The 16,725-nt window shown below is 45.9% G+C and overlaps 1 protein-coding gene across 2 annotated transcripts in view; it reads right to left on the bottom strand.

Annotated features, from left to right (window-relative positions):
• The window catches only part of LOC142043375 (vascular endothelial growth factor receptor kdr-like), a 141,225-nt gene extending 138,650 nt beyond the window's left edge, over window positions 1–2,575 (bottom strand). For both annotated transcript variants that reach the window (XM_075054530.1, XM_075054531.1), the window contains exon 1: window positions 1,468–2,575. In XM_075054530.1, coding sequence (XP_074910631.1) covers window positions 1,468–1,531 — 64 coding nt within the window. In that variant the 5' untranslated portion in view covers window positions 1,532–2,575. The remainder of the gene's footprint in view (window positions 1–1,467) is intronic.
• Window positions 2,576–16,725: the final 14,150 nt, after the last annotated feature.

Genomic DNA, 16,725 nt, shown 5'->3' with positions numbered 1-16,725 from the left:
GAGGGCTGCATGAGCTTCCTATGTCAGGCCAGGTGCAACTCAAGGTGTGGGTACTGGTGTCCGGCGTGGTGTGGGACTGCCTCCTCGGGGGTTAACTTGGGCACTGCTAGGGTTTCTGTGGTGGAGGGGCTCCTTTCTACCTGTACGGTTTGCTGCTTCAGTTTTTCCAGGAAGAGCCCTTTGGAGCGCAATCTCAGGCTTAGCTATTTACTCTGTAGGCAACTGTGGGGAAGGTGCTGTAGGGGATGTGTGAAATTCACTGGGGCTAGTGCTTGCCAATCAGTTCCTTTCTGCAGAAGGAATACATTAAATCCCTGAATGAATCCAAGAAAATCAAGGACAGTGGTGCTTCACAGTGTTTCCAGAAGCTATGCTCTTGATATTAAACTACAAAAAGATTATAATATGCTAAAGAAGCGACAGTCTTGTGCTATGAAATACGTTCGGTATCAAAAAAAATAAATCATCATTACTGTCAGAAGGAATTCCCCAGAAAATAACAGACCATCTCCTTTACACAATTTGCAGTGTCATGAATGAATAGCATGGTAATCCAGCAAAATCCTTACGCTTAATGAGATAATGAAAAGTCACACGGCAGATGGAAAAGCTCTTCTAAATCTCATTAACCTGCCTCTTGGCTTTTCCGATATCAGCGAAAATCAGGAGTAACTCCAGGGGGGCGAGCGCCTTCGCAGCAGGGTAAAATGAGCGCTGGAGAACGGGGAACCTAACCGAGCATCTGGGCTGAGAAGGGGGACGCAGCGGAGAAACGCCACATGAATAAGAACTGAAATATCAAAGAGAAGGTAGGCGTTTGCCTGCGATATCTGTACCCACGCAGCTCCGACACAAGCACCGATCCCCCCCGAAGAAAGCGAGGTAGCCCACGCGCCCTGCCCACGCCGCGTGGAGCGTTCCCAGACACGCCACCGTTCTTCCTCCGCCTTTTGAAGCCTTTTCTTCCTCAGGTCTGCTTCCAACCATCAAATGCGAGGCGAAAACGCTCCCACGTCGGGGAGGGAGAGGCGCAAAGACGCCGGGCCCCGCAAGTTGCTATTTTTAACCAAGCGCCGAACCCTCGAGGGGATCAGGAGCAGGGAAAAAAAAACAACAAAAAAAACCCCCAAAACCCAACAAAACACCCCCCAAACAGTGTCCTTTAAGTGCAACACTTCAAGGAGATTTTTTTGTCTTTCATTATTATTTTCCCTGTAGATACGCCACCTAGCGCCCGCCGCGCGCGCTCGCCTGAGGTAACAGCGCGGGAAGAGCGGGGAGAGCGGGGCGGGCGGGGGGGACACGGGCGGTACCGGCGGTCTTCGGGCAAGGGGCAGCGGCGGGCGGCCTGCCGGGACCCCTTCCCCACCCCACCACCCTCTCCTCGGCCCCGCCGCCCTCCGCCGCTCAGCCGCCCTGGGAGGCGAGCGGGGGAGAAGGAGAAACCCAGGTGTGAGCGGGTCTTACCGTGCATCAGGAGCAGCCCCTGAAGGGCATAGACGGCCAGGGCGGTGCTGGGCCTGGGGACCATCGCCGGTGCCGGGGACTGCTATATCCCTTGCGAGGAGCGGGAGGAGAGGTCCGCGAACCGGGGATAAGTTTTCTTTCCAGCAACAAGTTTCTGAAAGCCTGCGGGGCTGGAGCGGGAAGGGAGGGGAAGAGGACGGCGTGCAGAAGTTCCCACTTGTTGATTCCAGTTAAATTGTTCTTTCCATTCACTGCTTCATCCTTGGGCTGCGGATTTTGTTTTCCTTCCTTTCTTCTCGAGGTGCAAGTTTTTAGGCTTTTTCCCCCCCCTTTTCACAATAACTTTATTCCTCGTTTCCCCCTGCTTTTCTAACTCGGGGGGTGCCTGGGGGGGAGTGTTACAATGCCTGAGAAGAGAAGGCTCCCCAGCCCGCCTGAGTGGTGCAAAGCAACTCAAGGGGTTAAACAGCAGAGCAAAGCACCAGAAAAGTTTGGCAAAAAGTTTCCTCCAGTCAGTGAGTCGCTGCTCCGAGCAGTCCTTTGCCTGGAGTTTGGGATAAGGTGGCTGAACCGAAAAGCCTCCTCTTAGACGTATTTATCCAAGGAGGTGCAGGTGCTGCAGAGGTGAGGAAGAAGAACAAATCTCTCAACTTCAGTGAGTTTCGCAAGGCAGGATGAGAGGGAGCTTCCAAGTCCCCCAGCCTGGCTACCTGCCGGGGGGCACCCCGCAGCGCCCGGGGCAGGCAGCCGGCAGGCAGCGGAGCTTGGGCATGGCCAGATCCCGCCTTAGGTGTTTCCCTTTTCCCCCACGCCTCTGGGTTTGGTTTGGTTTGCTTTCGCTGGGAAGTTTGATGCGAGCCCGAGATTCTTTATAGGGACAGGAAAAAAAAAAAAAAGAGGAAGGAGAGACGTCACCAGCCGAGGCAAGGGGACTTCATGCTCTCTCTCCCTCCCTGTGCTTTCACAGAGCTCCTGGATTTCCTGTTGCTGCTGCTGCTGCCTGAGATGGGGCAAAGAAATGAACTGGGTTGTCCCCTGCTGCCTACCAGCATCCCAGCATCGCCTGTACCTGCAAAGCCAGAGCTGCGTGAGCATCAGGTGGCAACATCTTCCCCAAGTCCTGCCCCCGCTTTCCCCAAAGGCAGAAAGGTGGTCAGGGCGTCACCATCTCCCTCCTGGCTCCGGGGCTCTTGGGACTCCAGGGCACGGGGAAGGGGAGCACAGAGGGACACCACCCGAGAAACAAGCTCTCTTGCAGGAGTGCTGTCTTTGCCCCCCTTCCCCTGGTTATTTAGCAGTTTGGGGGGTCCCTTTACGCTGCTCAGTGTATCCTGCTGGAATGCTACCTCCGTCCTCCTTGCCTTGCTGCCCCCCTTCTTGCGGCAGCCACTGCTGTGTGTCCCGTGCTCTTGGGGCACAGAGAAAGTTTCTTGTTTGAATAGGATATTTCAGGCAACCCTAATGGTGTTATTATTTATACGGCACAGTTTATATTTATACACACGAATTTATTTATTCCCTGATCTCTCATGGGTTTCTCATAGCAGCTGCTTCTGTGTCACCTGAGCGTTATCTCCAGGCGCTTGGGTGTAGACAGATCCTCCCACGTGTCGAGGCTTCCAGCCTGTCCACGTGCCTTTGCTCTTGCCATGCCAGACAGGATTTCAGCAGGGGCGAGCACTCCTGCAGTGGTAGGGGACAGCTTGGTTTTGGTAGGGGATGCACAGATGCTTCCCCTTTCACCTCCGCCCTGGGAGAGCACAGTCTTTTCCTGGTTCAGGGCTGCTCCTTCAGCCACAGGTGCCTCTTGGGCCAGTGCAGCCTCAGCTGCAAGGGTTAAAAACTGTGCTTAGCTAGTGCCAGGCATCCTGGGAGATGTCCTGGTGCACATAAGGGGCACTTCTGGAAATGCAGCCGGTGCTCAGGTGATGGGGAGGGAGCTATACTGTGCTATTGCAATACACATACCAGTTATATGGCTTTTAATGTACACAAACGGCTACACTATGCTGATAATGAGGGAGTGGTGGAAGCTCTACAGCTGCCCACACAGATTGTCATTCCCAATAATGCCATAAATGAGACACTGGGGTTACATGACCTATTACAGACTTACAGTAAAGCACTGTCAGTCCCCATGGCTGAATGGCGGGGTTTGTTTGTATCTCTTTGTTACTCTTGCTCAGTTCGTTTTCAAAAGAAGAGAAAGACAGCAGGTGCATTAAACCTTATACTATATTAAGGGGTTTAGTGAAACTGAACTGCAATCAAAGTATTATGAAGTTTTTCTGGCCTTTTTTTTAGTATACTTCTAAATTCTTAATGCACATAACAAGTATGTACGCTACATTAAAATGCACTAGAGCAAAGGGAGACATAGGTATGGTTCTGTGAGTTACAAATCCATACGTTATCCTGCAAGGAAAATGGGCACTTCAGAAGATCAGAATTGATACCCAGTCTAGAAATGTCCCAAATTCAAGCAATAAACTGAACACAGAATAGCCTCAGATATTTCTAGTTTTCTGAACAAGAAGCATCATTTCTCATGCACAGTGTTAAATCAGGAACGCTTTTCTCAACATCACATGAAGCCACCAGTTAATGCTAAGTTTCGTATAAATGCCCAGATCACTCTTAAGATGACAAATGCATTTTCTATGCCTAAAATTAATTTTTAGAACATACAACTTCTCCCAGATCTGTGTGGCAGTAACAGACTTCTAAATAGTTATGGACAATAGTAAAGACCAATCTTTTAGGAAGCTTAACTGAAGATTGAAAATTCTAGCTTAATTATAGAACCCTAGTTTATTTTTTATTTACAGGGATGTGTTTAAGAATTCATTGGAGGTTACTGACCAGCTGCTAGCAAATCACATTGTATTTGTGTAATGCCCCAAATAATCTTCTATCTGTTGATAAACTTAATTGATCTTTTAACTGAGATTAAATGCCTACAGTGTGTAGTTTCACAAGGATTTCGGTGTGAGAACCTGGCCAAATGGTCCTGAGAACTATTTTTAATTCTTTATTTTCTCCCTCAAAATATGCAAAATAAAAAAGACCATTTTAAGAATGGTATGGTTCGTTCCTGAGCATCTTCATATGCCTGTAGCAACCTGTTAGAGCTTTTCCAAAGCATAGCAGACTTCCCTAACACAACAGCATGTTCTGTTTGTACAGATGGGAAAAGCCATTTGCTAACTGGACTAGAACCTCTTCATAATAGTACAACTTGTTTTGCCGTGACAGCTATTCCATCTGAGGAACTCAAAGCTCCTTACTAATATTAACAAATATCTTAGTCTCACAATACTCGTGGGAGTTGAAGTAGGGCTAGAAAAGGTCATTTCACTTCCTAATGAAATGCTTTTAGCTTTGCAAAGGCACCTGGCAGTTGTATCAGTATGACCATAACTAAATAAAATAATAATAACAAGGAAGTGAAGATTGCTGCGTCTGGTGGAAATACTAGACAACTGGGATGGAAAGCAATAACCTGTAAGAATTTGGCCAGAATATCAGGGCTATGGCCTCATGCACCATGAAGCGCTAGGACCAAGGAGTGCAGTTTTGCAGGACCAAGGCAGTGTAGTCTATGAGACCTGCACTAACTAGAGACTGACTATGCAACTTGCCTGGCCATCCCTTGGAGTATCTTCCATCCTTTATGGCACTGGCCTGACATAGAGGATTACGTGACTTATTAAAAGGGAATAGCTTGGCAGGGGATGATACCAGAGCTGGGAACTCCTTTGCTTTGTCTTGCTCCTCTGTTGGTGTTCATCGTAAGTAAGCATGTATCTAGGAAGCGCAGCAGAGGGAGTGGCTGTTGATCAGAGCCGGGCCTGGAATTGCATCCTCCACTGCGTGCTGTGTTTAGCCTTAGTCAAAGGTAAAAGGTATCTAACCTAAATGTAGCTGTCCAAATGTTAGGTGCCTAATCTGGGCTAGTTATTGAGGCTGCCCTGCTTAGTGACTGCAGAGATAGGCTCTCCTGACTCATCCCATGATGCAAACCTCTGCTTTACAAACCTTTAGCAGGTGCCTGTTTGCGTCCCTCAACAATAGCAGAGGGAAGAGACAAGTTTAACCTATACGCGTAAATTTTAGGTGGCTAATTCTACACTGTGTCCTTCGACACAAAGACAGCCTTTCCTATCAGCTTGAGGGAGACAGTCCTGACCAGAGGCATGCTCTGCAAAATGGAGTTGTTCTCCAAAGCAGCACTTGCCCCTTCAGTTGGAGAGAGCTGATATGCACAGCTGTGTGCTATGCTAGTGAGTGCTGGCTTAGGCTTCCAGAGCTGAGCTTTGCCTGCAGAAAGAGAAGCAAGCAGAACATCACAATGGATTGAAAGTCACTTTTCTGTGTTAGTGATCTTTGGAAGGAGAGGACAAGGGTAGTGACTGCCTTTAAAGACACTGAGTTGACAGGCCCGCAGATTTTCATTGCGGTGTGCTGTATCAAGGAGCTCTTTATCATTTTCCTGAGAGGACCTAGAGGGCTTTTTGGATGGACAGCTTTCCAAGTCCTGTAAATTCAAGCCCCCAGAAGAGGTGGTGGAAACAGGCAGGACATTGCAAATGTGCCTTGCACTTTACTGTGTTGTTCTGGGATAAAACAGTGCATGTCGCATGAATTCAGTTATTATTTATTTGATGTATATGGTGCCTTGGAGGCATACGCTGATGTCCAAGACAGGCAAGGTGCTGGCTACATATGGGTCCCTAAGCCAGTAAACAGAAGTAAAGCCATCACTTCCTAGGGTACATCATAGTCCAACCTCAGTACCACATCCCCTCACATGGTCAGTAGCATTGCCAGCGGTAGCTGCCTTAATCCTGAGGGGAGCTGCAAAGCCATTGCTGGGTGTGCCTCTCTCCACAATCTGGTCAGGCTGTCTTTTATGTACACACAGCCTCTAGTCCCTTGGGGATCAAAAGACAAGTTAACATTGGCAGTCTGTGAGAAAACAGGGTGGGGAACTTTTTGATGAAAATATTTTTCATTGGAAAATGGCATGTTATCAAAAAAGAAACCTTCTGTGGGAAGTCTTAGGTTGGAATAACTTCTGCTAGGGATGCACTTTCTAGGGAAGGAAAGCACCATCCCAGCCTTGCCTGCAACTTGGTGATCTTGTGTGTGTGCAAGGTCTGGTTTCAAGATGCTAGCCTGAATTAGGTCAGAAAACTGTACTCTCGCATCTTGCAGGGGTCCTCTGCTCAACAAGTCCATTGGCTGTCCTCTGGCTGTTTCATTCACCTTCTTGCAGACATGTTTGCTTACTTATTCCTCTGTTTTGAAAAAATAGAAAAAAAGGCCTCAAGAAAACCCCATTTGGCTCAACCACAGAACGGGAACAAAATGTTTCTCTAGCTGGGAAAAACATTTCCTGCACAGCTTTGCTGAAATACACAGTAGTACACGGGTGATTAGAAGCCTAATAGCAAGAGATGTGGGGCCAGCAGAGCCATGGGCACGTTTCTGATGACTTGCTGCTCCTCTGTGGGATGGCAGCTTCAGAGGGAAGGACAGGAAGCACGCATAGTCATTAACAGAGTTTCTGTGCAACTTTCTTCTTTATACAAGAAGGGAAAACAAGACAAAGAAGGGTTTAATGAATCATCTGAAGCCACAAAGCAAGACTGGAAGAGGCCTGTCAGTCACTTTTAACAACAACAAAGCAGAAGTATAAGTAAAGTAATATACTGCAAGCAATTTTATTTTTGTTTAAGAACTGTCAAGAATGAGGAGTTTTCCTCTGGTGTGACCTTTTATCCATCCCTGCCTACCATCCTGGCAGGCTTTTTCCTTGCTGTCCAGTTGAGGCTTGTCACTGCTTGCATCCGCAGCTGTCCAAGCCCCAGTCCTGGCCTGCCCTGCTGCTCTTCTCTCACGCAATCTTTCTTGCCATTGCACTGGGGCAAAAATGTGGGCACCTGCCTCAAAAACTTCTTAAACACATGTGTTCAGACACCAGAGGAAAGCAGAACATTTCATCCTTTTGCTGGAAACATGGGAGATTAAAGGATAAAGATTACTTACCTCCCATTATATGTCACTTTGAACTGTAGTCAGTTTTTTAAAATTTTAACATGGGGGAAATGTGTGATGTTCCATCTCTTTGTGTTTCCTCTCTGAGGTTGTTTTTGAGTATCTCCTTGTAGCTGTTTGACTCGAATCCTTTATAACTGAGGCTGCCTGGGGAGATCTTGCAGCTTATAAATATAATCTAGGCCTTGGGCCCATACAGCTCTTAGGAAGAATTAACTGGTTTGGAGCAGTAGACAGACTTCCAAGAACCAAGAGTACAAAACAAGAGAAATGTTAAGGAAAATAAATAGCCATCAACAAAAGGAGACAGGCATGGGATTTGATTGGTATTTTGTTCTGCTAGAGTTTGTGGCAGAAAGACAAAGATATCTACCTAATGAGGAAGAAATTAATGAGCCAGGTTTCATCCATACACAGCATTTGAGGTAAGAAAAATATTCCATCCCTTTGAGGTACCTTCATCCAGATCTTCTCCCTGCAGTGACCTTCCTCAGTCAGAGGCCAGATTTCATGTAAAAGGTTTTCCTTCACCAGAATGTGAACTTCAAAGTGTGAGAAAAATGGGTTTCATCCAGCTGTACATCTCAGATTGAGCAACCAAGAATGCTCGTTTTATTTATTTTTCTTTGGATTCTAATTCCCTCTTTCTCTCTCTTTGGGGATAAAGCAGGATTTTCTTACCACTAAGACTGAGAATGAGAAACATGATTCACATCCATGGTACTCTGCAGACGTTCCCTTTATGCTGAAGGTTTCTGCTCACATCACCAAAGCACGATCACCAATTAGAACTGTCTGATTCAAATAACTGGAGTGGAGGGAGAGAAGCCTTAGAGGAAGAAAAAGCACAGACAGGCCTTGACAGTGGCAAGACAGAAAAACACTAGTGATTCCAGAGCACTCACATTAATCAGGACACTAGCCACATCGATCACAAAAGTGTTAGGGTTAATTCAACTGATAGCACAAGACTGGAATCCTATACTGTGAGCTTTTTAACTTGGTACCAGAGGGGTACTGTGCCCCAGTTTATCACTTAAGTCTTAACACATACTGATGCTTAGTCCAAAGATTTTTAAAAGCTATGTTATAAATGCTACACCCCACTCCAGCCTTCCCCTTCTCATGCTGCCTAGTGCAAACTGTGGTGGGAGTTTTGGATCAGCCTGTACTGGCCTATTTTCTCACCCTATTTGCTACCTCTTAGTGATTGCAGTAACCATGGAGCAGCATCTGGAACAATGTAAGGTGTTCTCTTCAGCACTGACCTGGAAGGCCAGTGGGGAGAGGCCAGGACAGCCCCACATGTCCCACTCGCCAGCAAGGCCATCCAGCAAAGCTACACAATCCAGCCATCAGCTGGAGAGCGTGTGATAATCTTGCAGTCATGTGAATGTCATTAATCATGACTTTTTTTTCTTCCTGTTGCATATGCTACAAGAATATGCTCAGCACTCCTTTCATTGAGCTGCCATCTTTCTGTTAGATTTCACAAGTAAATGCTTCTTGTCTCCATAGGACGAGCACTGAGATTATCACTGGTTACACTAGCTCCAAAGTAAACCAGAGAGAGCTACATGATTCAGTGCAGCCAAGCCTGTGAGGCAAAAATAGCAGGCTGGTGTGCTGAGATGATGGAGAGAATCAAAGAGACACTGTCTACCAAAATTAAAATGTCTGCAAATGAGCTTTCAGCCAATGCAGAGCCAAAAGAAATGTTTCTTCCATGGACTTACTTATTTTTGAAATCTGAAAGGGAGCAGTTGCTGAAGACAAATGGACATTGTGCTGAAGGTTTTAGAAATGAGACATGGTGGCACAAAGACACTGATAGTGAAACTGCCATCACTGATCTTCATTGTCCAAGCCAAGAGGGACTGAATAACAGCTTGAGCTAAAGCCAATAGAAGTGAATAGGAGTGAGTGGGAAGATTCCCACTGCCTTTAATGAGTTTTGGCTCTGAACCGAGATGAAGAAACGTAATGAGCAATGAATAAACTAGATTCTAAAAATCCTTTCACCTTTAACAGAACAGAGTGGTATTAGTAAAATGACAAAGGGAATCTGTATACGATACAGTTTTTTTTCAAAAGGTGGCTATGTCCCACACTGAATAAAAATTCTAAGCTTCACGCGTTGTCCTTGCATAGGTCAGCAGCAGCAGCCGTCAGGCTGGAATCTCAAAGCAGAAAAGCCAAACCTGTCCTGGCTTCCCTAGCAGAAGGCCTCTCTTCCACCAGCCACCATGCTAGCAGCTTTGGCATCCTCTCACCAAGGCCAGCCACTGCTACCTGGAAAGGATGAGGTGTCACACTGAAGAGAACACAGGGCAACTATGAACAGCCATGAATATGAACAGAAAGCGCTCGAGAAAATAAGCACCTGCCTCAAGTCTGCGGTGTGCCCTTCTTATGATAAAAGGACTTGGTGCAGCCCTGGGGCACTGCAAAACCAAGACTCATTGACACAGTTAATTGTAAAATTAAGGAAGGAGGTGCAGAGAGACCTTATAGGAGCATAGCAGGACAATTTCATCTGTCTGTCCAGTTCCTGTTCACCCCAGGGGGTGGATGTTGAAGGAAAGCAGAAGAAATAGTTCATGTTTGTTCATCGTCTATGCTTTGACTAGAATCCAATCTTAGGATGGCTTTTACAGGCAGGCAGACTTGGATGTAAGAGTCTTTCTCAGGAAGGTCGCCGAGTGAGTCAGCAAAAGGCCAGGAATAGCGCTCAGGACCAGCACGTCTGAGCGGCTGTGTGGAGCTGGAGACAACAGGCTCTCCTTTGTCTTCTGGGAGTCACCGCCCCATCCAGGGAGCCCTGCTCAGGCCCTTGTTTCAGCACAGTCCATGCCATGAATTTCAGAGATAAAGTATATACTTCTTGGATGCTGTTTCCTGTAAAAAAAAAGCTAGCAAGACCTTGCCATTCTTGGTGACTGCATTCTGCTGTTTTGCCTGTAAATGAACTCAGATATGTTCTTCCTGTTTGGTGCTCTTCCTTCCCCAAGTTTCTCCATTAGCGGTCTCTTAAACTCAGTGGGATGTCAGATATTAGATGAGAGGAATGATCTAGTTGTCAGGACATTAGCCTCCGGTTCAATAGCATGATTTAAACTGCTCCTCTGCCAAAGCCCACCTGTATGTTCCTGGAAAAGTCACTTGATGTCTCTGTCCTTCCGTTCCTCATCTGTAAAGCTGGGTTAAGTATACATCCCAAAGACACAGAGTTCTCATAAAAGTTGTGCTCCATACTCTCCAGTAACACCAGCTGTCGAGCACCATAGTGCCCTGAACAAGGAGTCTCAGCCTGGCAAGATACGAGATTTACTCGCAAGGTAAGAATGTGCTTCAGGGTTAAATGGGAGAAGGACGTCACAACAGCCTCCCATGGTACCAAGGCATGGGGATGAGACTGACTGGTCCTGGCAAGCTGACTTAAAACTGTGGTACTGTAAAGCCTGTATTCTGTGGCAGGGGAGTTTTGCTTGTTTCTGCCCATAAGGTTCAGTAACGGGTGAAATTCACATGTGAAAAAAAAAATGCTGCTCCTCCTTTTTGAAAAAAAACCCCAAAACTTTGTGTTTTCTGGAGGCCAGACACCTGCCACCTCACAGCCTGTTTACTAACATTTAAAGAACAAAGCAGTTATTTGTTAAAGGCCTTAATATCCCTAGCAATTAGCAAAGCCACAAGGCTTTTTTGTACAGAGGTTCTTTGTCTTCTGGGCATCAGGAAGAATGAAAAATACTGCAGGGATTTCATACACTAAATGACAGAGGTGGGAGTAGCAAGGGCTTTCAATAGGAAAAACAAGGATTTAAAAATCAGCAAGGTGGGCTCTGAAGACTGACTGGTGCATTTCTCATCTCTGCTTCTCTCTCCTAGCATTTCTTTGTACAAGTATTTGTCTTAGTCTCTTGGCTGGTGTGTTTGGCAATTAGGATCGAGATCTCTAATCACAGCAACCTTTTTAGTGGTGTGTAACGTAGTACTTTATTCAGATGAGGGTTAAACTCAGTCTGTTTTAAAAATGCAAGCAAAACATGAAACTGCTGCTTAATCTTTTTTCCCTTGGCTGCAAGCTCGTTGAGTCAGTCTTGCTCCATTTCTCCATGCAGCGCAGAGTCCACGCTGACTACTGGAGAAATTGCCATCTGCAACTAACTGCACATTTGCTCTGAAGCTGTGTGTCTCTTGTTACTGATAGGTTTGTGGCAACAGTCAGCAGGTCACAGAAAACTTTCTCTTCTTCTCCAGAGTCCAGGGACATCCTCGGATTTATTGCCCCTTGCTACTGGCTTAATCCATGATGGGAGCGCTTGGCGTGAAGGCAGGTTGTGCTGCCACAGCAGCGGCAATGCTGTGCGGAGGAGCACACCTGCAAGGCTTTGGCCATTTTGCAGGAAGGGACCAAAGAAGAGCACCACTGGGACTGCTTTGGGTTTGTCTCAATCCAGACTCAGATTTCAAAAAAAAGGACCAAGAAAAGTTGGGAAGGAGGGGAGGAATTGCACTTCTCTCTGTCCACACAGTGTGTCACCCTTACTCCATGCCATTGTGCGCTCATACAACATTCCTACAGGATCATAAATGACTTTTAAAGGGGCAAACTTCACTGACTTACAGTCAATAAACTGGCACTGTGCAGGTGAAATGGGGATTTTACTGGTGACATCTTTAGCCTGCAGAAGGATTAAACTAGCAGCTTCTTTTGAAGGAAGAGGCAGCCTTGGGAAATGAGCCATTGAGGTAACCTGCAAGCACCAGTGGGTTGATGGGGGTGTTGCAAGGCCAAGAGCTGCCTCTTCCTTCCCAGCATTATCCCAGAGCACTTAGGAAAGCAGTTGTCCTTTCAGTGTTTCCTTCAGGATTCATAACCAAGCTTCCTATTTCCACCTGCCGAATGCTGCTTGCTGAAGCCAACAGGCATGAACACCAACACTGACAGTGGAGCTTCTTTAGAAAGATTTGACCTTTGCTTTCATATCAGCCAAAGGCAAAAAGACTTTCTAACTCACGTTCCTCCCGCAGCTCCCCATGGCCTCATCACATGTTTTCAGATCTTCCCCTCAGCTCTTCAGCATCTCATTCAGCCATACCATTTTGTCTTCCTTCATCTGCTTTTGCGTGATGAAGCCCTTCATGTCCTCCCAGCTCTTTTTGAGTCATGCTGGCCTCTCACAGCAACCCTTCTGCTCCCCCTTGTCACCAGCCTGTGCACCCCTGCACCCCACCAGCTCCTCTGCTGTTTGCTGCTTCAGCATGGCCCTGATCTCTCTTCACACCCTGTCCTACCCTGTCAGCCTTTCTCATGGTGTTACCACTAGTGCTGTACTTTCACCCTCCTTGCTTGTTTGGACAGTTATGCTACACGTCCATGCCTAGCTACTGTGCTGTCCCAAACACTGTGTCGCCCCGCACAGTGCCACTATTGCTCTGTGTTCCTTGGGTTTCATCGCAAGCAAGTAAAAGCCATTGCGTTATTCTGTGTTTGACATGTACTGCAACACCCCACTCCAGGGAGTAGGTTTTACTTGGGGCAAAGTGGAGGGAACGTACTTCTTTTAGTAATAATATCACTCCCACTTTCCTTGATGAAGTAGTGATGATAGTTTGTGTGGAAAGAGGCAAGGTGCAGGATTTGAAAATTGCACCGTGTCTGCTTTCCAAGGAGACATGTAATTGTATTGGAGGTGTACCTGTGGGGGTACAATTCAGCACATCTTTCTATCCCCCAGCTATGTTGGCTTTATTACTCCATTATTAGAGATACATTGCAGTGGTCTCAGAAAACCCATCACTTTCAGTGGGACTATTTCAGGAGTAAGGGACTATTCAAAATGCATAAAGGTAGCAGAATCTGGCAGATGGAAACTGCTACAGAGATGTAACAGAGAGCGTTTCAGAAGGTACTTTCTGCCAATTTTATGCACTGTATTAAAATTTAATAGGCATGAAACCACCAAGGTTGTGTAGAAATCTAATGTGTTTTATAGAAATTGTTTAAAAATATATAAGCTACATCTTCTGTTAGTGTATATTGGCAAAATCAGTAGAGCAATGCTGCTATACACTGTTTGTCTTTCTGTGCTATATAATTGAGTAACAAATGAGTTGTCTGCCATAGATTGTTGGAGTATGGTCACGAACTGTAGACTAAAATTATTAGCCTGTGTTAAAGCATATAGCATTCTTGTAGAAGAGTTTTTCTTTTAGCCCCGTGAACACCAAAATAATGCTACAGCTTGATGGCTGAATAATAGCATCCTTCAAATCCCTTCTCCTAGCCCCGGAAACCCGAGCTGAAGTAATGTCACAACATTCTTACAGCTCTGATATTAACTCAATTCTGTGTGATTTGACTGTTCTTTGTCCTCTTCCTTGAGTCAAGAAACCATTGCCCCTGAATGACAAGGAAAATGTTCCAGGGTCAGCTGCTAATTCTTGCTTTTTGCCATCCTGTTTGGCAGTAGCTTATTACAAGTCTTGGCGTGGATAGCAACAGAGGTTTTGCAATGGTTTGCAATGTTATGGTGATAATTATTTACTGCTTCAATCTCATAGCAATGTTGATGTCACTCCTCCACCCCCGCCAAACAAAAAGCAAGATAGGGAAAATGGTCCAGAAAAGGAGAGAAAGCGTGGATCTAATTTAATAGTGAGTGTCCACTGAACACTTCCCTTCCCCTGGGTGAGTGTCTTGGCTTCCTCCTTTCCACAGGCCACATCCCTCTGGCAACTATGACAGTTGCTTACCCTGAAAAGTCATGTTATTCAGTTACCGTCCTAGCTTCTTTTAAGGCAATTTAGCAGCTGGAAATCAGGAGGAGAGCCAACAGCATGGGAGCAGCCAGCTCCCTGTGTGCCTCCAGCAGCCGGCCCAAACACCATAGCGTGGGGCTGCTGCCATTGCTGCAAAGACTATGCTGCTCTAAGCAGAAAGGCAGCAAACCTTTTCTTTGGCCTCTGACATTCCTTCTGCTTTTTGCACAGGAGGGGGAAGAGAGGCAGGTTTAAGACCTGTGGGATGCTTGCCTGCAGATGCTTGCAGAGAGGCAGCACGTATCTAAGGATGCTAGTAAGAAATAAGACTGGGTTGGGAACAGCACGAAGGAGTGTGAGGTGAGGGAGAAGCAGCTTCCTGTTATGTTCTCCATTTAGCCCAAAAGCATTTAAGAACATAAGACCATCCATAGTATATCATATCAAAGATTCATCTACTCCATCATCCTGTCTGCCAGTGGCTCAAATTGGAGGCATTTAAGAAGGCAGTGAGGAAATAGTCTTTTCCAGGATTAGTTTCCCAGCCTGCAACCATCTGGGCACGTGCTGACTGAGGGGTGGTGTCATTCTGCTTAATAACTCTTGGTGACTTTGTCTGCTATGACCTTAACCACTCTCTTCTTGAGGGCATGTATGCTTTTAATACGCACAGCAAGGTTTTCCATAGCCTGTCTGCAAGGTGCATGCAGAAACATCTTATTTGGCTTCATTTTAGCATGCCACCTGCTAGTTTCATTCACTGCTCCCCAAGTTTCTCAGTGCAGCTCTTGTTGCATCTTCACCCTCCTTGTGCCCCTCCCATGATTTTATAGACCTACATCATTCCCTCTCTCCCTCAGTTACCTATTTTTCAGACTGGAAACTCCCAGTTTTCTTCACCAGTCCTGGCACTGAAGCTAGTTCATATCACCTTGGGTTTTTTTAACCTTGTCCAATGGGGATCAGTCTCTAACTTGATGCTAATAAAAGAAGCAATAACTTCCTCTGCACCTATGGAATAAAAAGCCTCAAGGAGAGATGGAGCAGGCCAAGTCTGCAGAAATGGGAGTCCGTTGAGGTGAGGAAGGTTTTGGCCCCCATAAACCCATAATACATTCTAGGACAACTGTAGAGAGTTTCCCATCAGCCAAGAAAAAAAGAGAAGCAAAGCAGAAAGCACAGGGAGCCTTTCTGAGACAAATTTCCCAAGTGTCTTTATTTCTGTGCTTAGTTCAAGTTTTGTTTTCACCCACACTCACAATTTGTGCTGGGTTCTCACCAGAATGCTTTAAGAAGCCACCTGTGCATGACACCCCTAAATGAAGACCATAAACCCCTCATTCAGCAGCACCATCTTCCCTAGCCACAGCCTTGCAGAATTTCATTCTCTCTTTCCCTTCTTACAACTGACCTGTGCAACTTTCCCCCAAATGGCAGTGATTTTAGGGTCCCTCCATGCTTAGAAGCTCAACCTGAGGTGCCTTAGAGGGGAGTTAATCATAAAGAAGATGTTTATCTTTTTCTCATTCTTTTAAAAATCTTAAGATGAGCATGTAAATTCACACAAGTAATTCTCAGCCACAGACTGGGAAAAGACCACAATCTTCATATGGAAATCATGATGGACATCTGATAGTGCACTCGACTATGCATTCACTCTGATTTATCCTGGACAGACCACTGTTACCAAGGGCTATCTTGCCCTCTATTCTTGCATGATATGGTAGTTAAAAGCAATGCTACAGATGATTTGATCGTTTCTCTCTTCAGCTGCCTGTGGTCTATTGCCACGTGTTGTCTCTGGTGTGACAGAGGCCCTGAGAGCCATTATATGGGAAACTCCAGGGAAAATGGGAAAGCTGCTTATTTTTCTTGGCATACAAATGATTGTTCTGGCCAAACGGAGTCCAGCTTTGTGTGTGTTTATGTCACACTTTATTATTTGCATGGCTAGTCCTGGTATGGGTTTCAGGGGCTGGTGGTTTTGTAATTTGTACAAGCCTTCATCTGTCTGCCTTTGCTGTCCTGCGTTGTAGTTGTGGCAGTTGCCTTTTTTATTACCATTTCCTCCTGAGGGAGCAGTAATTTATGGTCAGAGGTTAACCTCATTTGCTGAAATATCCAACTTCTATGCCAATAGATCTATAAAAATGGAGAATGGGGATGAAGAGATGGGAAATAAATAAAATAGATGTTCTTCAAATGACATACACAGCCATTCCTGTTGAGACAGAGAAACGAAGGAATATCTGTAATGGCTGAGATCAATATAAAATCCAGTGTTCTGCCTTTGTTGGTATATTGTAGCAATACTTTGGAGGAAAAGGACAACTCCATTAAGTAAAAATTGTGGAGCCATCTGCTTGTAATGGGCTTTGCTCTCTGAGCCAATTTGCTTCCTGAGCCAAATGCTAATTGGTGGACACCTTACAG

Source organism: Buteo buteo, chromosome 22 (assembly GCF_964188355.1).
Source record: "Buteo buteo chromosome 22, bButBut1.hap1.1, whole genome shotgun sequence".
In the NCBI taxonomy this organism is placed as follows: domain Eukaryota; kingdom Metazoa; phylum Chordata; class Aves; order Accipitriformes; family Accipitridae; genus Buteo; species Buteo buteo.
The sequence above is the reverse complement of the archived record's forward strand: the minus strand, read 5'-3'. Positions and strand labels throughout refer to the sequence as shown.